Source organism: Centruroides sculpturatus, unplaced genomic scaffold, assembly GCF_000671375.1.
Source record: "Centruroides sculpturatus isolate CEXI.00-Female unplaced genomic scaffold, Cexi_2.0 scaffold318, whole genome shotgun sequence".
Classification (NCBI taxonomy): Eukaryota; Metazoa; Arthropoda; class Arachnida; order Scorpiones; family Buthidae; genus Centruroides; species Centruroides sculpturatus.
Genome location: NW_019384658.1, coordinates 350,208 through 373,985, shown reverse-complemented (window position 1 = coordinate 373,985; position 23,778 = coordinate 350,208). Strand labels below are relative to the sequence as shown.

General features: G+C 29.7%; 1 protein-coding gene across 1 annotated transcript in view; it reads left to right on the top strand.

The window, feature by feature from the left end:
* Nucleotides 1-23,778, top strand: part of LOC111626485 (unconventional myosin-Ib-like) — a 472,422-nt gene that overhangs the window by 222,432 nt on the left and 226,212 nt on the right. Inside the window, exons 15-16 of the mRNA XM_023369864.1 lie at nucleotides 6,539-6,601; nucleotides 15,160-15,354. Coding sequence (XP_023225632.1) covers nucleotides 6,539-6,601; nucleotides 15,160-15,354 — 258 coding nt within the window. The remainder of the gene's footprint in view (nucleotides 1-6,538; nucleotides 6,602-15,159; nucleotides 15,355-23,778) is intronic.

The following is a 23,778-nucleotide window of genomic DNA, read 5'->3' as shown; positions in this document are numbered from 1 at the left end:
CTTGTATATAAGTAGAAATTTTAGTTACAATATAATGATTTCTTTATGCATTTGCTGATTTAGCTGATACCTCTGTTTAATATTAGTGATTTAAATAAACTTTTTTTATAACAAAATATTTTGAATAGAGTAAAATCTGTTTATTATACTTCGTATAGACAAATCACTTTGGAATTTGTCTATATTGAGGAAGGATGATGATAGCCAACTAATGCTTACAACATCAAGTACAATATAAATAACACTACAAATAATGAAAATTTGGTTTTATTGACTAACATTAAAAAGATACATTAAAGAAAAAAATAACCTGAAGATTTATGAATTATAATTGTTAATATTATTAGTAATGGATACTTGAGGATAGCTTGTTAACTCTATCAAAAAAGTTAGCATTTCTCCAATCTTACCCATTGTTAAAAATGTATTGCTTACTTCATTTAAAAAATATATTGATTATTAAAATTATATTAGCAATTTAATTATTATACTGTAATAATTTGGTAATATAAGTAGGTAGATATGTCATCTGTTGATAATTTTAATATTCATTGAGGATTGATGATGATAATTGATTTATTAATTATATTCTATTTTATTAAATAATTTTCTTAATTTATTTAATTATATAATTTTAACTAATACTTGATTTTTGTATTTGTTGTAGAATAATGCTTTTGAACAATTTATCATAAACTATTGCAATGAGAAATTGCAACAAACATTCATAGAATTTGCTTTAAAACAAGAACAAGAAGAATATGTAAGAGAAGTAAGTATTAAGTATTATTTTGACAAAATAACATTAGGAATAAAAAATGCTTTAATTCATTTCTTATCAGAACTGTGGTTAATTATTAATTTAATTTATTGAATTGAAGGATAGTTATTTAATATACAGTCAACCCCCCTATAACACTGTTGATTATTCCGTTTTATATAAATTCCATGTTGTACAAGTCACTTAGATTTTACAAATACATGCTGGGCTGTGAACAGCTTATGTATTTGTAAAATCGAAATGACTCGTACAACATGGAATTCATATAAAACGGAATAATCAACAGTGTTATAGGGGGTCGACTGTACATGTTTTATATATATATATATATATATGCTATATTACAAATTTCTGAATACTATGACATTAGCAAAGAATAGATAAAATTAAAATAAAAACAAAAAGTTTCTTTTAGCTTTGTAGTAGCAGCTTATCATTTTTATGAAAAAGAAGATAACTCCTTAATGAGAACATAGAGGACGAGAAGAAACAAGGTTCCCAATATGCTTGCATTTTCTGCTGGAATTTTGGTTCTTTTGTAGCACTTAATTACATATACCCAGTTTGTATTGTTGAATATGTAAAAGTTTTCTTCATATCTCTCACTGATATTGGTAACTTGATATTATTCCATATGGAGAAAAAAATTATTATCCAGCAGTTTTAAGTCTTTTTTATTTGATTATATGGAATGCTCTACCGTGTGAAGTATGAAGTTTCTTGTTATGTCCTTAATATATTCCATGATTATATTATCTGAGGTTGGGCAAATGGAACAGCATAGACTCTGGAGTGTTCTCATAATGATTTTGATGTTCTGTTTTGAACAATTGTTCAAGTAAAATTAGCAGAATTGTAGCTTGATCGTTTAGGTGATCGTTGGCTGTTTCTATATACTTATTGGTCTTTGTGATGTTTGTTATATGAATTATTTTATTGGAACATATGGTGTAATGGGTAAAATGGGTTGAATTTTACCCATTACACCATATGTTCCACTTATGACATCATTACATCATGTGGTAACTGTTACATATCATAGCCATTATTAGTGATATATGATAAAACACTGAAATGAATAACAGTTATAATGAGTAAATGCACTTGATCCTTTTGTGTTCATTATAACTAAGTTTGATTGTGTAACAGAAAATAAATTTTTCGTTAATTCTTAAATGATATCTGCTAACTTATCAACCCTACAGATGAATTGATCAACTACATAGGGTTTACTTGCAGTTAGGTTAGGAATTTTTGATTTAAATGTTTTTAATTTATATTGATGAGGTAGTTGTTATTTAATTGAAAACTTTAAAGTATGATATTTTACTTTGATGAAAATTTTTTCACATTTTTATCCATATGTTTTGATTTTTTTATAAAATGTTGAATTTTCTTATATTTTGAACATGGTCATATATGGTGCAAGTATGTTGTTATTGTATATTTAATTGCATATTGAATTTGTATATTTAGTGAAAATCAGTATTATATTTTTAAACTATTCCTGTAATAAATAAATTTTTTCATAATCAAAAAAACTTAATTTGACTAAATAAAATTTAAAAGTAAAAACGAAAAATCTTTTTTAAAATACTATAAATATAAAATCGTACTTACTAAACCTTTATTGTCCGGTACTTCTTAACTATTCGTACAAACTAACGTTTCGGCCTCATTCAAGGTCTGCTTCAGGTTAAAAGGACAATCTGATTCCATTCTTAGAATGAACGTTTAGTTTTAAAATATACAAACTCATGCGCATGAGTGTTACGCATCGTCATCGTTTTCTTGTTCTTCGCATAGGAAAGCATGTTGCCATCTTTGGTGTTTATACATCTCCCTGTCCGGCTGGCTTTGTAAATTTCCAGGGCTTCAAGGGCTCTGATGTGGTCCGTATGAAAAGCTCTATTTATTAATCTGGCGTTGGATAGTTCTGCGTGAATATCCAGGTCAGTTGCATAGGTGGATAGGGCAGTGGTTTAACGAGCATGGTCTGTCATATTTGTGCTCTTTAATCCTCTGTTGGATGGAACGCTTCATGGAGCCAATGTACACCATTTCTCTCTTAAATCTATCATCTCTCACAGGAATACCATATACCCCCAGAGTCCTAAGATCGTTCTGTTTGTCTTTTGCATTACGTAATAATTGATATATATTGGGGGATCTTCGGTACACTTGGTGTTCGTTTTAGTTACAATTTCTTTATATAACACTTGAAATTGTTTGTTGTATTCAATGATGTTGCATCTTCTGGTTGGGTCCTGGCTAGTCCTTTGAGTAAGGGGTGCCTCCTGTGTATCACGTGTTTGGAAATAGGCACGTGCTAGCTCTCGTATTAGTTCTTTTTTGTATCCATGTGCCACTGCGATTCATTCTACATTTTGTAGTTCAATTATGGTGTCACTCCACTTAGAAGGGTACATAAATGCTCTTCTAACTAACACCCAGAATGCTGCGACCTTATAAGTGTATGGGTCCGCTGAGTTTGCTGGTATAAACCTTGGGATGTAGCTAGGTTTATAATGTATACCCGTTTCGACCAATTCACCGTTGTTAATGTCCAAGAAGTGTGCAGTGGTGGTAGTCAACTGTACGAACTGTACGAATAGTTAAGAAGTACCGGACAATAAAGGTTTAGTAAGTACGATTTTATACAAAATACTGATATTCGGATTAAAAGATTAGATGATTTGTGACTATTGATATAAATATAATAGACTTATATGGTAACTCTTTTATTTCACAATTTTTGTTTTTAAATCATTTTTAAATTACAGTAGAGCATCATTTATCCGAATCAATTGGGGACTGGGGTTGTTTGGATAACTTATTTTTCAGATAACCGATTATGTACGAAAAAATATATTAACCTGTCCTGTGTTGAAATTTTTCTCCGTTGCATGTCGCTTTGCGTTGAATTTTCATTGATGTTAAGCTTAATGTAAACTTTTTAAAATAATAATTGTGGCTATTGTATCGTTAAAAGTTATTTCTTTATTTTTTACAAACAAAATATTTATATTGAAAAATAAAAACAAAAAAAATTATACTTTAGAAGTTAATCTAGTATCAAAAACGTTCAATTCAGCATGACACAGTCCTCAGAAAAACACCACACAAAAGTGTCAGTGCAGCCAGCTAAAACACACACATCAACAAAAGAAATATTGGAGTAGCCCAAGATATAGCCAAAGATTGCAGTGCCACAGCACTAGCGAAAATTTAAATTTGCTGACTGGAATTCTTTCGGATAAACGACGCTCTACTGTATATCTTATCATCAAAGTTTTTATATTTAACCTGACATTAAATAATAAAAAAAAAAATTATATCAACAAAATTATTAATGTCAGAAATGCTGATTATATTTTTTTAAATATATAATAACATTGCGTGAATATGTTATCTAGAAACTATTTTATTTTTGTCTAATTAACATGTAACTCATGTTAACTAGGTAACATTTCAATGTTTGGGATGAATAACAATAAAAATAATATTTATTATTTCATGACAGTACAAAATTTCAAAATGATACAATGCGATAACACAAGTTTTTATCTCAACTTATTTTTATACACCACACCCAGCAGCATATCCAGGATCTAAACTAGAGGGGGGCAACTCATATTAGTTTTGAGGAAGTGGGTATGGAGAGTGAGATTTCACAACAGATAGCTCTAGTCTAGTCACAATATTTATTATTCAAACTGATACTAATTCAAGAGAAAAATTCACATAAAAGGCTTCTTTAATGCCTTTTTATGTGAATTTTTTTCTTGAATCAGTAAAATTGTTGGCATGACATCCACTCTGCATATTTAAGTTACTTAACAAACTGATACTAAATTGATATGTCTGTGCTGTGTGTCTGTGTATCAATTACTACACTTTAATTTTTTTTCTAGGGAGGGGAACTGTCCTTCCCTGCCCCTAAAGGATACGCCCTTGATCACATCTATATATATAAGTAATTGTGATATATAAAAGTAAAAGGTAACATTGTGTTATATTCAGTTATCATGTATATTATAATACGTTTAACTTAACGTATTGTTGAGCAGCAATTTGAATTTGGCTCCATGGTACCCTGTGAATGTGTAAAAAATGTAAGGAAATGAGATATTTAAAAGATTCACTAATATATGTCTGTCATATTAAGCTGAAGAAGGAGTGAATTGATCTCTCTCCTGAAATGCATCCCAAAATATTATGAAAGGAACTACTTTTTGTTAATAAAATAATCAGTAACACTACATTTTAATAGTCTTATCATTGGTGTATAACAAATCCTGAAAATTTAAGCAAGAAAGTGAGCTTAAAGAAGAAAATTTGAAAGAAATTGAGAAAATAATAGTTTTTTGATTAAAACAAAGGTAGATAACTTAATTATAATGGGATCTTTTTGCATGACAGTCCACTGTGAAGACTGTTATATGATTTAATAATATCTTAGAACTTTAGAATAACAAATATTTTAAAATGGATAATTGAGAATAACTTTGAGTTTTTTTTATTTGCTGTTGATCTTTTCCAGTACATTGATTTTTGAGAGCTATGAGATATTATAGTACAGGTATCTCTTGTATAACATGGTAGTTACATTCTGAAAAAGAACCATGTTATGCAAATCCATGCTAAACAAAATGAAGGACTAGTGGTTATGTCTAGAAGTTAACAAAAGTATATTACTGTATTTCATTACTAACTGAAAAATGCATATTAAAGTAATCAATAATTTATTTCCAATCAATAATTTACTAACAGTCACAATTAAAAGTATTGTATTATATTAATTTTAGTTAAATGAGGGAATTTTTTTTTTACAGAATGTCATCATCTGAGCTTTTCTATAGATGACGAAATAAAAATATGTTATTAATCAAAAATTTTTATAGACGGTTGTTTGTTCAGTTGAGTACAGAGCAATCTTTTTCCAGAATTTGTGTTCAAATACCAAATTGTTTAAGTTAGGAACAGTTTGATTACCGAGATAGTGCCATATTTTGTTCATCATTTTTACGAATGATTGCTTACCTATGGTTAAAGAAAGGTTTAATAACATTTATCTAAAAATGTTTAAATAAATTTTAGTAAATACAAAGATTAATCTATAAAACACAGTGACAGTTTTAAAGGCTAAAATCTGAATGCAACGATAACAACATCTGGTTGATAGGAAAGGTAGGACAAGGAAGGAAAAAAATTGTACTATTAATATTCATTAAAGCAAACCTGACAAAAAGCACAAAACAAATTAAAAATTTCAATATTTTAAAATTCATGGGCAAATTTGATGCAACACATATGCTTACTTATATAAAAAATATCAAATAATAGAGTTTACACTTAAAAACTGTAAAATTTTGTATGGAAGATTTTGCAGTTTCTTGAACTGTGTTAAAGAGAAACCAGAAGCCATGTTAGAGGACTGGAACTGCATTAGAGCAAAACCAGAAGACACATTAGAGCAAAACTGGAAACTTTATTGTGCAGAGGATTTCCCCAATTTTTGAACCATGTTAGAGTGTAACTGTGTTGTAGAAGTGCCATGTTGTACAAGAGATACCAGTATTTATAAGATTTCTTATGATGTCATAACAATGTGCTTTATATTTTGATTTAGCTTTATATATGCATACTTTTTAAAAAAAAATTATAAATTAAATTTTTTACACATTTCTTAATAATGAAATATTATACTATTTAATTATATTAATCTTATAATTATTCATTTATTATGTTTTTAAGGGAATTCAGTGGGAACATATTGATTATTTTAACAATGCTGTCATTTGTGATCTTATAGAAAAGGTAAGAATTAAATCAACTCTACTACAAAAATTAGGGTTGCCAACTGCATTGAACTGCATTGGTCCTCTTGTCTTCTTTTTATCGATAATGTCTGCCTTTTGAGTACAATTTTAAATGTTTGTTTTTGTTTAATTTTGTTTTATCTCTGAAATGTTACCAGTAGATGATGATCCAATTTTTATTTTCTTGTTTTAAAGTATAGTTTGTCTTTATAACTCACTAAATAACAGAGAGAGAAAGACACCTATTATTAATTACAGTTGGACAAGCAAATAAAATTTAGGGACTCAACTAGAGTATTGATTTGCAACAGTTTGTAATATTTCTAACATTGAGTTTAAAACTCTATTTGTCTATTTAAGTTTTCATAATTTACAGTTAGTCAACAAATATTTACAGCAAACTACTTTGTTCTAAATACAGTAGAACCTCGATTATCCGCCCTAATTGGGGACTGGGGTTGGTCGGATAATTGAAAAGTCGGATAACCGAAAAGTATGAAAAAATCCATTANATATATTGAAAAATATAAAAACAATAAAAAATTATACTTCAGAAGTTAATTTAGTATCAAAAACGTAAAATATTTGAGTAGCCCAAGACATAGCCAAAGATTGCAGCGCCACAACACTGGCGAAAATTTAAATTTGCCGACTGGAATTCTTTCAGATAATTGATGTTTCGGATGATTGACTTTCAGATAATCGACACTCTACTGTATTTGTATTTTTAATTAATTATTAATTTTAATTTTCTGTGCAAGCATTTTTAATTTTTAAATTACTTCTGTTGCATTCGATATGTATTTGTTTGTTCATTTTATGTTAAATTGGTGTACTTCACTGAGGAAGGCCTATGATATTAGATTGAATATGTTTTGAATTAATAAATATATTGCTGGAGTTACAAGGTGCACTTTTTCTTTTGTTTCTTATTCTCCAGTCAGATGATATTGTTTTTGTTTATTATTTAGGTTGGCACATTATGTTTTGCCATAAATCAATAATCATTTTGTATTTTTCAGAATTATTATAAATTTGCCAGAAACACTCCAAAATGCTTGGAAATGATCAATGAATAAGGTTAAATAATTAAATTTTGTTAAATACCTTTAAGTCTCTTATTGTGAATTAAAGATTTTCTAAATTTGAGGATTTTTGAGAAATATTGTAGCGCCACATCACTAGCGGACATTTGAAATTTGCCGACTAGGACGGTCGGTTAACCGAGGGGTTGGTTGATCGGGGGGCGGATAATCGAGGTTCTACTGTACCCTTCCTTGTACAATGTCTGTGCCACGTGTTTTTTTTTTTTTTTGTGCAAGAACGTTGGCAACCCTAGAATAAGTGTTTAATGGAGCATAAATAAAAACAACTGTATTGGCAAATACTTTGAAGTTATAAAAGCCATTTTCAAGTTAGCTAATTCTGAACTGTTACTGTGATAATTGTTATTAGGAAGATGCATGCTTATGAGGTGTGGATAGTAAATTAAACAATTTTAAACTCTATCTGAAATAAACAGTAAGATTTCTTAAATTATTAGTGTTTAACATAGAGTTGGAAGATGAATCTAGAACTTAATTCTTTTGAAGACAAAGTCCTTTCCAAAAAAATATAGGAACCACCATTTATTAACTTTATGTTCCAGACATTACACTTTTGGCGACTGACCTTTCTTTTTAGGCTACTGGCCGCCAAACAATCCTTTAAAAAACAAAAATATATAACTAATATTAAAAATATAAACATTTTTAAAAACAGGAACTGGTGATATTCGGACGTCTTCTCTTTTCCATCATATCTTCTTGGGGTTCGGCTTTTATCTACAACGGAATAAGCACTGGTAAAATGTAGATGAGGAAAGCTGGCCCCTGGTGATGATACTTTAAAATTCTTTTTGTAAATTTTCGTCCGATGGAGATAATTATGATTAATTCTTTTGAAGACAAAGTCCTTTCCTAAAAAATATAGAATCTATAGAAATATAGAATCTAGAACTGTGATGATTACTAAATAACAAAAAACTGTACTGGTACAAAAAAAATCAGGTTTATTTTCAAAATCCTACAAATTAATGTGTATTTCCTTCAACATACTCTCCTCCTCATCTATACATAGTTATAGACAAATTTTCCATTGTTCAAAGCAGTGCTGCAGGTCATCCACTAACACTCTTCAGCAGACCCACTGTTTTTGATTTTACCTCAGTGACAGACTGAAAATGAGTTCCTTTCAATGCAGTTTTTACTTTGAGGAATAGATGAAGTCACAGAGAGCTAAATGCAATGAATAAAAGGAGATATTTGAGCACTGGAATGTACTTATCAGCTAAAAGTTGCATCCAGAAGGGGTGTTGTAAGTGGATTCATTGTCTTCATATGGAATCTATGATTATTTCTTGTATTTATGCCTTTTCTTTCTTATTCCTTTTTGCATCTTAGTTAGGATCTCCAAGTAGTATTTATAATTAACAGTTTGACCATCAAATATCCATTTGATCATAATTATGCTTCTGAAGTCAAAAAGTTGATCATTGTGTTTTTAAAGTTGCTAATTAAATTATAAGATTAATAAGATTATTAATCTTATAATAATTAAATTATAAGATAATATTGATAAGATACATAATTCAATTAGCACCTTTAAAACACAAGAGCTACATCTTGTCAACCAACATCTAAGAGGAGAGTTGTGTTACATTATTTTCTCATCTTAAGACTAATACATAAAGAACTAGCTGATGTGAACAATGTAAATGTTGTATATAAGTGTAAATCAACAATCTTTAGAATTCTTTTTAATGACAAGTACCCTATCAGCCACAATAACTCCACTAGTGTTTACATGATTCCAATTGAGGACCAGTATTATGACATGAATATAACATATGTGGGAGCTACCAGAATTACTTTGACACAAAAGATTACAGAACATAAATACACTGTTGAAAAGCATTTCAATACCTTAGCAGCACATGTTGCCCAATGGGATGTAAGTATAAAATAGAATGAGGACAGGATTATTAGACCTGCTAGGAATCCTAATACTGCTGTTACATTCTTAGAAATGTTAGAAATTTTTAAAACCAGCTAAAAATTGTTTTGTATCAATCATAGGGATGCTGATATCCTATCTATGGCATGGAAGTCCATTTATAAAATGTAACTTTTGACTTGGTCCTTTTATAATTGCTTTTGTTTATATTAATCATTATTTTTATCACTCATACCATTTACAGTAGAGCGTCGATTATCCGAATCAATTGGGGACTGGGGTTGTTCGGAAAATCGATATTTTGGATAACCGATTATGTATGAAAAAATATATTAACCTATCCTATGTTGAAATTTTTCTCTGTTGCGTGTCGCTTCAGGTTGAATTTTCGTTGATATTAAGTCTAACGAAGACTATTGTATCATTAAAAATTATTTTTTTATTTTGTACAAACAAAATAAATATATTGAAAAATATAAAAACAATAAAAAATTATACTTCAGAAGTTAATTTAGTATCAAAAACGTAAAATATTTGAGTAGCCCAAGACATAGCCAAAGATTGCAGCGCCACAACACTGGCGAAAATTTAAATTTGCCGACTGGAATTCTTTCAGATAATTGATGTTTCGGATGATTGACTTTCAGATAATCGACACTCTACTGTATTTGTATTTTTAATTAATTATTAATTTTAATTTTCTGTGCAAGCATTTTTAATTTTTAAATTACTTCTGTTGCATTCGATATGTATTTGTTTGTTCATTTTATGTTAAATTGGTGTACTTCACTGAGGAAGGCCTATGATATTAGATTGAATATGTTTTGAATTAATAAATATATTGCTGGAGTTACAAGGTGCACTTTTTCTTTTGTTTCTTATTCTCCAGTCAGATGATATTGTTTTTGTTTATTATTTAGGTTGGCACATTATGTTTTGCCATAAATCAATAATCATTTTGTATTTTTCAGAATTATTATAAATTTGCCAGAAACACTCCAAAATGCTTGGAAATGATCAATGAATAAGGTTAAATAATTAAATTTTGTTAAATACCTTTAAGTCTCTTATTGTGAATTAAAGATTTTCTAAATTTGAGGATTTTTGAGAAAAACAAAATTTATTTATATTTTATAAGTTTCAGTTGATGTTACAAGAATGCAAATATAGGGATCCACAGAGCATTGCTGCATCCTTTCTGAGTTTAGTAATTTATATTATTTTAATATTACATTATAAGTTTAAATTCTGGTAATGTTTTACTTCTTCAGCCCTTTGTAAATGCTTTTAATTTGCATAAGAGTGTCTTTTGCAGTTATTTATTTCTGATTTTTTTAAAAATCAAGTAGTATCATAGTAAATTTTCTCTGCCTTTGTTTTCACAATCACAGCTGATAGAACATACCAGCTTCAGGTTATTAGAGTAAATATTAATATTTGATCAAATTCTACTGTTGACTTTTATTTTTTTTAGTGCAGAAACAATTCCATATAAACAACCAATAATGTTGCATATATGAAAGTTATTTTCTGTCTGTATTTGCCAAAAACTTGAAAATTCATGTTTAATTTATTTATACAGTGATGCCTTGTACTTTGAATTTAATTCATTCCAAGATGTCATTCAAACTCCAAATTGTTGAAAAGTTCAAATTAATTTTTCCTGTTAGAAATAATGGAAAGTGAATTAATCCATTCCTACACCCTAAACAACATTTATTTTGATAAACTTAAAACAGCAAATATACATAATTTAAGTAAAAATAACATAATTAAATGCTCTAACAATAAATTAAAACATGAAAATGATAAATAAAATATGTAAATACTGTACAGTATAATAAAATAAAAATTGCATTTATTGGTTGCACACTGTGAACTTCAGCATCTGTACTTCAGTATGATGTGTAATTTAATTATAACAGTTATAAAATTTAATATATTATAGATAGTGTGAAATTTTATTCTTTGTTTAGAAGCTTACTTTAAACTCTTTACTTCACATTTTGTTTGAATAAAATCAAGTTGTAATATCTTTGAATAAAAAGCATAGCAGGCATATTACACTTGATGTGTTTTGAAAAGGATATAACACTATGCAAAAAAAAAAAATTGTAATGTGTATGGGGAAGATGCTTCTAAACTTTGAACATGTCAAATGTAGTTTAAAAAGTTCTCTTTGGAAAAATTTTGAAGTAAAGGATACAAAATGTATGGGATTGTCCAAAAGTTGTCAACAAAGAAAAATTGCAGGAAGAAATTTAAAAATTTATGAGTAACACACATTGCAATATATATCACCAAACACACTGAAAATAAAGTGTAAAAAGTACTGAAAACATACAAGCATAGGATGAGAGTGAGATATGACTTGAACACACAATAGATTGCATTTATGCTTTGAGCACATTTTTTAACTGTATGCACAGTTCAAACTCTGAGTTGAATTTTTGTCAAATTTTGAATTTGAACTCTGAAGTGTTACTTGTTTTAGAGAGTCATGTGAAGTATGAGGTCCCATTGTACGTACTTTTATTTTCCTAAGCAAAGCTTGGTATCTTGGGTAGTATTTTATATGGAATATTGATAGTTTCTTTCTGCACTGCCTCTAAAGAATTTTGAATTTACCATTATGTTACAATGCATACATACATTGCCATGGTGATATCTATCATAATAAAAATTTGAAATTAACTTATTTGAAGATTAGTCTATAACTGAAAAGTATTTGTAAGCAGCTCTTGTTTTATTTATGCTCCATTAAATAAGAATTTAAAATAAACTTTAATCTTATGCTAATATATTGTATTAAAATTTAATTTTAATACAATATATTGTATTAAAATTTAATTTTAATACAATATATACTAAAACTTAGTTTTATCTAAAGAAAATGTTTAGTTAACTATTTGTCAGTATTAGATTTTTTAATAAATAAATCATTAATATTTATTAATCCTATTTTGTAGATTTTATAAATATTCACATTTAGCATAGTGAATTAGCATTAACTTGATGAAGAGTAAAAGAGTCTATGAAAAGAAAAATTTTTAACTTAACTAACAGTAATTAATTTTTCAGTAACTTGCAATTTAACAAATCCAAGATATTATAATTATTTATATAACTAACCAGTAATTGGTTATAACATACCTGGTTTTTTTAACTGTGTAACATAAAGCATTATTATCAGATTTATTAGTAAATAGCAAGAGTTGAAAGCACTCAGTGAGAAACTGAACATGTTAAGAAAGCAATCATTTTGAATAGATGTTCTAGTGTAATGTAGTTAGGAAAAATAATAATAATAATAATGTAAGATGGAATCACCTTTTTTTATTTTTTGTTTCTTTACTTTCAGTTTTGGAATATTTTGTTTAGTTAGGGAGAAAGACTACACTTCTATCAAAACTTTAAACTTATGGAAATGCACTTGGAAATGTGCCATTATTTGGAACATATCACCAGATTGAGAGAATTTTGCATAGCACATACAGATTGTTTTTTCTAATCTACTGTATAGAAAAATGATGGCCCAATATACAGGTATCTCTTGTATTACACAATAGTTATGTTTTGAAAAAGTGCCTTGTTATGTAAATTCATGCTGTACAAAACAAAGGACTAATGCAAGACATGGGGTTAGGTTTCAAAAGTTAACAAAAGTATACTATTCTTTTTCATTACTAAGAGAAGTATGTTTATGAAAGCAATCAATAATTCATTTACAATCAATAATTAACTAACAATCACAAATAAAAATACAGGTAACCCCGTATAACACGGCACTTCTATAGCACGGATTCGCTCTAACACGGTTCGAGAATTGGTACCATCCCCCGTATAACATGGTACTTTTATAGCACAGATTCACTCTGACACGGTTCGAGAATTGGGTAAAACCCTCGTACAACAGGAAATGTAATAAATTTTTACATACTTAACTAATAATAGTTCACGAAAGTTATTATTTTCGTGTACTATTAGTACTTAAGTATGTAAATTTTCTCTTCTCGCCTTCTGTCGATACACGTGGTCCTTCTCGAAACTTGTTTCAATGTTGCCAGATCGCGACGCTTCTGCTTCTGATGTTGCCGAATGTTTTTCCCTTATTCCATACTTGCTTTATTCTTCATAAGTGCTTAGCACCATATAAGGAAATTTATAAAGACCTTTTAACTAGAAGCAAGCAATCTAAAATTACATACATTTTGCAAAAGGTAAAGCATGGATCTGAAGATAATGCAGAAAAATGCTCAGAGGATAAGGATAACTTGCCAAAAAGAAAACGCTCTCGGTTAATTAATAGTGTTTTTAGTGATGACGAAGAAAATATTGTTTAATTTATATTAATATGTATCACTTAAAAAAATTTTAATGAAGATATTTATCTTAATTATGAAAATATACTAGCATGTTTTTTAATTTTTGGAACCTAACCCTTCTTTTCGTATTAGTTCTTTGTTTCGTATAACACGGATTTGCATAACACGGCAATTTTTTGGAACGTAACTACCGTGTTATACGGGGGTTACCTGTACTGTATAACATATTAATATTAAAATAACTTAAAAGAGGTGATTTTCTTTTTACAAAGTATTATTGTCTTTTGAGCTTTTTTGTTGATCTAGATCAGAAATATCAGCAACATCTTCATTTTTTTTAATTTTTATTATAATTTTTTATGGATGACAAAATAAAAATCAAAACGTTATTAATCAAAAATTTGTTTTAGAGGGTCATGTTTGTTCAGTTGATTACTGAGTGATTTTTTCCCCAGAATTTGTGTTCGAATGCTGAATTGTTTGAATTGGGAACTGTTTAAATGCTGAGATACCATTGTGTTTTGTTCTTCATTTTTACGAATGATTACTTCATTCGTAAGCATGTAGCAACCTATGGTTAGCAAAAGTATAACAACACTTACTTGAGAATGTTTAAATAAATTTTACTAAATATGAAGATTAATCTATTACAGTGTTTTCCAACCTTTTTTATGCTATGCCCCACCTAAACCTTTCTAAAATTCTTATGCCCCCCTAACATATACAGCGGCTATACGGTTAACTTAAACTCTGGACGAGACCATTTTCGAATTGCCCCCTTTAACAATTCAATTTCCCACCTGTGGGGCATGGCCCCATGTTGGGAATCAATGATCTATAAAAAGAAACTACAGTGACAGACTTAAAGGTCAAAATCTGAAAGCAATGACAATGATATCTGGTTTATAGGAAAGCCAGGACAAGGAAGAAAAAATTGCTCTATCAGTTTTCATTAATGTTAACCTGATGAAAGGTGCATAACAAAAAAAAATTTCAATATTATAAAATCCACGGATAAATTTGAGACAAGCTTACTTGAATAAAAAAAAATATCAAATAACAGAGTTTGCATTTAAAAATTGCAAAATTTTGTATAGAGAATTTCTGTCTCTTAATACAGAAGTACTGAATTGTTGAATATGATGAATATTCAACAATTATGAGATGAATATTATTATTGTTTTTAATATAAAGAAAGTATTACATTGTAAAATTATTATAATTTTGTATATTATAGAACAATCATGGTATCTTGGCCATGCTTGATGATGAATGTTTTCGGCCAGGTCCAATCACAGATGAGACATTTTTATTTAAATTAACTCAAGTTTGTCAAGACAATCCATATTTTGAAAGTAGAGGATGTCGTAATTTTACATCAGACAGCTCACTGCCACACCAGTGCTTCCGACTTCGACATTATGCTGGTGCTGTAAGGATATTTTATTTATATATATTGATTTTAAATAGATAATATATTGTAATTAATAAAATTTTATTTGTATTATTTATATTGATGAAACTTTATAATTCAATGGTTAGAAATAATGGGTTTAGAACAGGGGTCACCAAAGTGGTCTATATCAACCCCCAGGGGTCGATGCAACATCATTGGGGGGGGTCGATGCGGCTAGGGGTCGATTAGGGGTCAATGCAGCAATGGGTTACAACCTTTTTTTTTACAGATATCAGAGATCACAACGTTTTTTTATTTTGCTCATACACTTACTACACTTACACTTATAATAAAACTTTACGGTGGGGGTCAATGTGAGGTTTTGGAAAGTGGTTGGGGGTCGACAGTTAAAAAAGTTTGGCGACCCCTGGTTTAGAACCATATGCAGATAACTCTAAATTTTGAAATTTTTTAATAACAACATATTCCTATTATATTTAACATGCTCTATTAGGAATTATAAATATATATATAAAATTTGAAATGATCATATAAAATACCAAATTTTTGGTGGACAAAGGTTGGTTCAATTTTCAGATATCATTTTATAAATTTATAGTTAATTAATTCATAGTTAGTTAATTAAATGGTTTCATAGTTAGCCATGTACAGTTCTATATTCATAAAATATAAAATATAATATTCATAAAATCAATCATTTTTTAAAAAATATCTATAAAATCTTTAATCATATTGAATTGCATTGTTTTTTATTTAATTTCACACATGATACAACACTAATAATTTTTAAGGAGCCAGTTTATTACTTAATAAAACATTTTTTGTGACAAATGAATCTCTCTTCAGGTTCAAACTTAAAAACAACTTTAAAATTGAATATAAAACTTAGAATAAAACTACCAGTCACACCAAAAACATTTTAAATAATTCTTCTTGACCATACAACTAAAGGCCTTAATGATGTGCTTAAAATGCTAGAGAAGCTTGAACTTTGGAAAAGGGTTGAGGTTTTAAAATGAAAGGAGAATGTTTTTAATTTTTGATGTTCAACTGGTAGTTGTTCTAATTTTTACATTTGATTTTAAAGTTATTATTAAGTTTAGATTTGAAGATGAAATTTAATAGGCAAAAAAAATGTTTTATCAAGTAATAAACTATCTCCTTAAAAATTATTACCATTTTATCTTATGGATGATATATATATTGAGTAACTTATCATTAGAGAACTGTTGTTGAATTTTTTTATTATATTATAAAAAAAACAAAAATATATTTCTTGGATGTCATCTTTGACTTCATAAATATTACATTACTATAAACAATGCTAACAAATTTCAGGAATCCAAATTTTAATCATTTGTAATCAGGATTAAATGTTTATTGGGACCTTTTCTTGTCTCATCATCAGATTCTTCTCAGAGCTTTTAACTTTCAAAAATATGTTTGATTATGTGTTTGAAAGCCATTGTGAGTTTTTTACAGATTCAAACCTTTTGTATGAATTTTAAAAATATTTAAAGCCTTTTGTATTTCTTGCAAGTTCCAAAACCATCATAGATTTTTTTACAGATTTTCAAATTAGCCAAACCATTTGTAAAGATTTAATACATTTAACCAATTTTATGTTCCTAACAGTCTCTTTAGGTGCATTTCTTATAATACATAAGACACATTACTAACTCTAAAATTAGTTTACATTTAATTAAATTGAAATAAACCACCAAAAAATCTAGCAGTGCAGTGAAATGTTATAGCTCATGGTCACCCAGGCAAATTTGAATTAGGGGGCCCCATATACAGTATTGACTTCAGACATTTTTCTTTGAGGAAATTTTTGAGTGGAAAATATTTTCTTATAAAAGATTGGTTTGGGTCCCTGTTGGTGCCCCAGGCCATTGCCCTTTTTGTCTGTAGGATAATGCATCACTATAGCACTGGTACATGTGATAGTCTCAGTTTTATGCTACATTACACCTCATTCTCTAAACCAAACCAAGTTTGTCATTAACCACTAGTGCTGATGCATGTCTGGAACACTCCACCCTAAAACAGTTTATACCTTTCAATCCGAAAATAATCACAAATACAAAATTCTTGATACTTGAAGTCCCACTTTTCCATTTTTCATATTTGGTAATTATTTGTTATTGTTAAGAGCCCTTAAAGCCAAGTTCCCTTATCCTCTTTTCCTCTGGCTAAAAACCTTGTATACAGCCGATGTCTTTCTTGTATGTATGTTGTCAAGAGCCAGATCCAAGATCCAGTTGATCTTCTTGCCTCCTTACATTAGGTATAATGTGAGGCTCTAGAAGTGTCCTGGAATCCCACTAAATTTATTAATATTTAATATATATTCAGTTGGGATTGAATTAAATGTTGATTTTGACCAATCCTGTGATCTAATATCAGATGTCATTACACTCAGTAATGAGTAACTGACCAATTAGAAAGTAAGAACAAGGAAAAGCGACCAATTGGAATGGGTGATCAGGGACATAAAATAATGAAAACCCCAAATTCCAAGAATGAAGAGCTTCTTTTCTGATTTCTCTTAGCACTGAACCATTTTTTGTTGTGTCTTCAACCTTACCTTCAACTCTCTCGCCAGATCAATATCATTTCTTCTCTGGACAGTTTACATCATCACTCTGAAACTGCCAAGACAATGAAAGGATCTTTCTGTCTCAGACAGATCTTTTGGATTTCTTTTTTAAAAGATAAGACCTTATAGATTTTCCCATTTCTTGTGAGAACACCAAGATCACTGGTTTCTGTAAGCCTCTTTTGTATTGTAATTTGAATGATTTGTGCTCAATCTGAAGACGGAATTTTGAAATATCAAAAATACTTGGTTTTAATTAAATACTTTGCAAAACTTAACACCAGTAGACAGTTTGCTTTATTCTTATCCTTCTATCAATAAATTGTAAGGCCCCAGAATCAGTTCAAACCAAAAAGGGGAATTAAGACAAAATTGTAGAAATTATTTAACATGGAGAAATAACAGTTATTGTAAAGTTTCGAGTTCACCGATGTCAAGATGGTGATGCCAGACTTCGACACCTCTCTTAGTCAGAGAAAGGATGGTGCCGGATAAACCATCCTTGGCAGACCTTTTTCGCAATCTGAACTGGTCTTGAATTCCACCTGGAGACAGATGAGACCATAGGGGAGTGAGGAAGGGGATGCCTGACCAATGAGGAGAAGGTGGGGAGACAAAACCAGTATAAAATCACCATGTGACAAAAGACATTGTTTGATCCAGAAGTTTGTTCCATTAGTCACTCCTTGTGGTTGGTTGTTATCCACTGTCTTCAACCCTTCATCTCTCCATGTCACTGTTGAAAGGGACAAGCTGACAGTTACTGTGTGTGTATCAGATCTACCTGCAGGACACTGACTTGCCACTGCCCGGGCTGCCCATCTGCAACATCTGGAAAATCAAAGTTAAATTAAACAGATATGTTGAAATTTCTTTCTGTTAGAGTCATAGTATTAGGATGTAAACATAACCTTAAGAAAAATAAACGGTTTTATGCAAGAACACTTATATTCACTGCCTCCTGAAACCACTACCCACATATGTGAGAGCCCTAGAGAAATCCTGACAAAGGAGTAAAATTTCCCCTTCTCAAATTGGAATACTTACAATTGGGATGAATATTTTGTAACCATTGAGTCTGTCTCAGTGTCCATCATATTCACATACAAATGTCCAACTTTCTTCCATCTTGACTTGGATTCATATTTCAGCAACTTCACAGTAATGTAGCAGAAAACCTGGGATTTTCATGTACTAGTATTTAATGACAATTTATTTCAATTTAACTAAATGTAAATTAGTTTTAGAGTCAGTAAAGTGATTTATGCATTAAAATAAATATGCTTAAAGAGACTGTTTAGGAATATAAAATTGTTTAAATGTATTTTAAATTCCTATAAGTGATTTGTCTAATTTGAAAATTTGTGCAATATCTATGATGGTTTTGGAATCTGCAAGGGAATGCAAAAGGCTTCAAATAATTTTAAAATTTTTACGAAAAGTTTGGATCTGTAAAAAACTCACAATGGCTTTGGAACACACAATCAAAAATATGTTTGAAAGTTAAAAGCTTTGAGAAGAATCTGACGATGAGACAAGAAAAAGTCCCAAAAAACATTTAATTTTGATTGCAAATGATTAAAATTTGGATTCCTGAAATTTGTTAGCATTATTTATAGTCTATCTATCTATCTATCTATCTATGTATCTATAGTGTTCTTCCACCTGATGACTGATTTCCCTAAGGTTCTGCTCTGTGCCATATATTTTTCAATATGATAGTGGTGTCAACATCACGACATATTTGCTTAAGGAAGTTAGACCTATTCTTCCTTTGATTTTTTTGCATGGGATATATCAATTCACAATCACATTTACCAGACCAGTGTGTTATGTCCCATGTCCCCATCACAGTAGCTGTCTGGATTGGCTAGTTTTGAATAATGACTTAATTACTCCTGCCTCTTTTTAACACTTCAGCAATTCATTTTTTGTCTGTCCATTTGATCTTTAGCATTCTGTGGTAACACCACATCTCGAAGGTGTAGAAGATTGTATTTTCTCTTATTCAGTGCCCATTTACTCTCTACTCTACAGGGATGTCTTGCGAAGTAGAAAAAGAAGTATATAAGAATGTACAGTACTTTCAACAAAACTGTCTATACTCGAAACTGAAACTAGTAGAAAGCAAATGGTAAATTAATGCTACTAACACATTACACCATAAACATATTTCTTGGATAGAAAATTAACAATAAAATAAATAAAATATTACTGTAACTCTTAAAATTTGGGTTTATCATTTTAACCATATTACAAATTCTGCTAATTATTGGACAGTCTTTTATTGTTCTAGGTGCATCCTCACTAACAACTGCATATTCTTGATGAATTGTTTTAGTGCTGATTTTGTTGCATTGTATTAGATGTTGTTGTTACTGTGCTATCTTCTGCATTAGTTGAATTCTTATGATTTAATAATTTATAAGATAGTATTTGATGATGTTACTTTCATCAGTTTTGTAAGTGTTGTTTTTCCTGCATATATGTATCTGTACAGAACCAAAAACTTATTCAGTTCCTTTCTGAACTTTCCCATATTTCTTGACTTTTTCCCAGTCTCTCATTTTGAGATTTCTGACTTTTGCTCCTCCCTTTTCATCAATATATCCCTTATATTTTCTTTGATATTCTTGTAGTTTTATATTTCCTGTAGAAGTATTTAAGTCTTTCTACTTTAATTCTATACTAGCTATATGAAACATGATTCTAGGATTTCTATGATGCAACAGAAATGCTGCTCAAGCTCTGTAGCATTACAAAGAGTGCATCAATTTGTAAATACAATTCAAGAATAAAGTCCCACATTGATACAGTCAATGTGTAACAGTGAAAATACAGGAATATTTTAAAGAAAATATAAGGCATTTGTAGTTAATTTACACTTTTGGTATTTTAATATTAATTTTATAAGTTTAATTTTAATCAGATTAAATAAATAAGAATCTTTTGGCATTAAATTTGATATTTATATAATCATAAACACTAGTATTTTGACAAAGCATATTCGTGGTCTTCAGGGGAAAGATTTTAAATAGAATTCTGAATGTATTCCTACAGTAATTTCAAAATAACAAGCCCAGGCTACAGCATTGGCTTCCCCTTCTAATCAGCTGGTTAATATGATCTAGGCAACAGCTATGTCTTTTTTAAACACTGGTCCTTATTAAAACACTGATAAAAAATAGCCCAATTAATACCTAGATAAACGCCTGTCTAAGAAAAGTTTTAAGTACTGTTGCCAATTAGTAGTTGATGACTGTTGTTCAAATAAAGAAAACTGTATAAGGGCAATCAATCTGATTATGCCACTGAGTCTCTGGTTATTGGTAGAGAGCCATAGCAATGGGAGTCCATTTTAATATATAGCTTATAAAATTAACACTTAACTCTTTACCACTGCCGTCTTGTTTACGTTAATTTATAAGAAAAAAATATATATATATCAGAACTGACATTTAAACTTGATAATTTGTAACGTTTTGTCAAAATTAACATTGTTTAGTTACCTAGTTTATTGCTGGCAATGAGCCAGAAAGACATAGGATATTGTTCTGTACAACTCTAAATAACACTAATGCATGTATGTTTATTTGTTGTGAAATTATCGCACATTATATCAAACGTTTGTTTGAAATCAAAACTTTATTACGCTATCAACTAATATAATGAACTAATATACTTTATTCACTTCATATCGAACAAGAATATAAATTTTTGTAATAAACATATGATTTACTAGTAGTAATACACGTAACATTTGCTGATATTTTAGATTAAAATAAAAAATAAAAATATATATAAAATGTCAGAACTGAAGGTCACAACTGAATATTTATAACATGTTGACTTATTATAGCATAAATGAACTTATTATAGTAATACTATTGCATAAATATGCTAAAAATGAAATAAAAAATTATCAGAAAAAATAAATTAAGAAAACAAAGCATTAATTAAAATTTTTTAAGTCAACAAAACACCACCTGGAGAAAAATATGTAAAACAGATGATAGACAAGACTGTGCTGTCAAATTCTGACATCTGTTGTCAATAAATTTTGTAAAAATCAATTTTTATTAGGGTAACAATGAATCGGCACCCTTGAAGTTTTGCTTAACAAGGGGGTACCAATGGATTGGTACTTTCAAGGGCAAAGGGTTAAGGATGCATCAGTATTTGAACGAGGCTTTTCTCCCCCATCATGAGTGGTGTGTTTTGCTTCAGCTTGTCAGAGAATTTAGCCCAAGCAACTGAAAAAGAGAGTTTTGCTTGTTTTGTGTGGTGTTTTTCTGAGGACTGTGTTGTCAGGATGTGTGTCGTGCTGAATTGGAACATTTCATACTACCTCCTTCCTTTTTCTGTCTTGTAAACATTTAATTATATCATTCCAATTTCATGTTTCTAGTATTCCCTTCCATCTGGTGTCGATTTACATCGAGTCCTGCACATTAATGATGTTAAGATGCTTTTTTAATTTGTAAATGAAACATTGCTCCAGAATCCTTATGTTCTTAATATTATACTAGTTTCTAAGTATTCCAACCTAATTCTCCTTCTTTCTCTATGGCCCATTGAGTTAAAATTGCATGGTTCATGTGGTAGCAGGCAATGGATTAAAAATGCTCTTTAATCCTGATATTCATAGATCTATAATTTGGTTAAAGCTTGTCTGAATCAAACAGACAGACAAAAAGGTAATATATTGCTGAAGTAAAAAATGATGAAGTGAAAAAGCAGTGCATACTGTTAGGCAAAATTATACCAGAAATTATAACATTCTTAGTGAAAAAATATAACATCCAAGTAGTGATTAGAAGCTTACTATGATCATACAGATAATTGGAACAGATAGAGGAGATGGAAGAAGTGAAAAAGCCAAGAATCTATGTGATTGGATTAAGCAAAGGAAGTAAAGAATTTCTCTACATAGGATCAACTTATAGATCTGTGAATATTGGGGTTAAAGAACATTTTAAATCCATTACCTGATATCACACGAATGGCACAATTTTTACCCAATGTGCCATAGGAAAAGAAGTAGAAGTAGGTTGAAAATAGCCAGTAATACGGACAGTAAGAGCAAGGATTGAAACATTGCTCCAGAAGAGTAATGTTTCATTTACTTTATTTAAAAAGTATTTTATTTTAACATTACTAATGTGCAGGACTTGATAGAACTGGACACCAGATGGGAGAGAAGACTGAGAACACAAAATTGGAATGACATAATTAAACACTTACAAAATGGAAAAAGGAAGGAGGCATTATGGTGTAAAATAAGAGTGAAAAATTAATATTTTAGTGGCAGAGAAGATAGGTTAATTACTGTGCAAGCACAGAGTTTCATTTTTATGAATATAGAATGAAATTATGTAGTTTTAAAGATCATTCAATCCTCAAAAATGTATACAAAAAACACTTATGTGAAACCTGTGAACCAGAGTGGTTGCGTACTAGGGTAGCTAACGTTTTCGAGGCCCCTTCTGGGCTCTTCTTCAGGCTGTTGTGTAAAAAAGAAGTCAGATGTTGCAAATCGAATAATTTCCTTTTGAACCGATTGTCATTCAAATCATAACAGTGGAAACCTTCCAGGAGATTTAAAATAAAATGAGTTATGTTTAGTGTAAAGAGCATGCGCATCTTATTGATGTTGAAATATTTAAATATTATTATCTAGCAAGATCAACCACGCTGTTGAAAGGGCCATCTCATCTTTAAAATTAATGCATGTGGTGCTATATGCTGCTCTGAATATTTCCATAGCCTCCAAGATTTTGAGATGTTACGGGTGGTTGGTAGTGATGATAATGCGTGCTGCGTTAAAGTCTGCCATG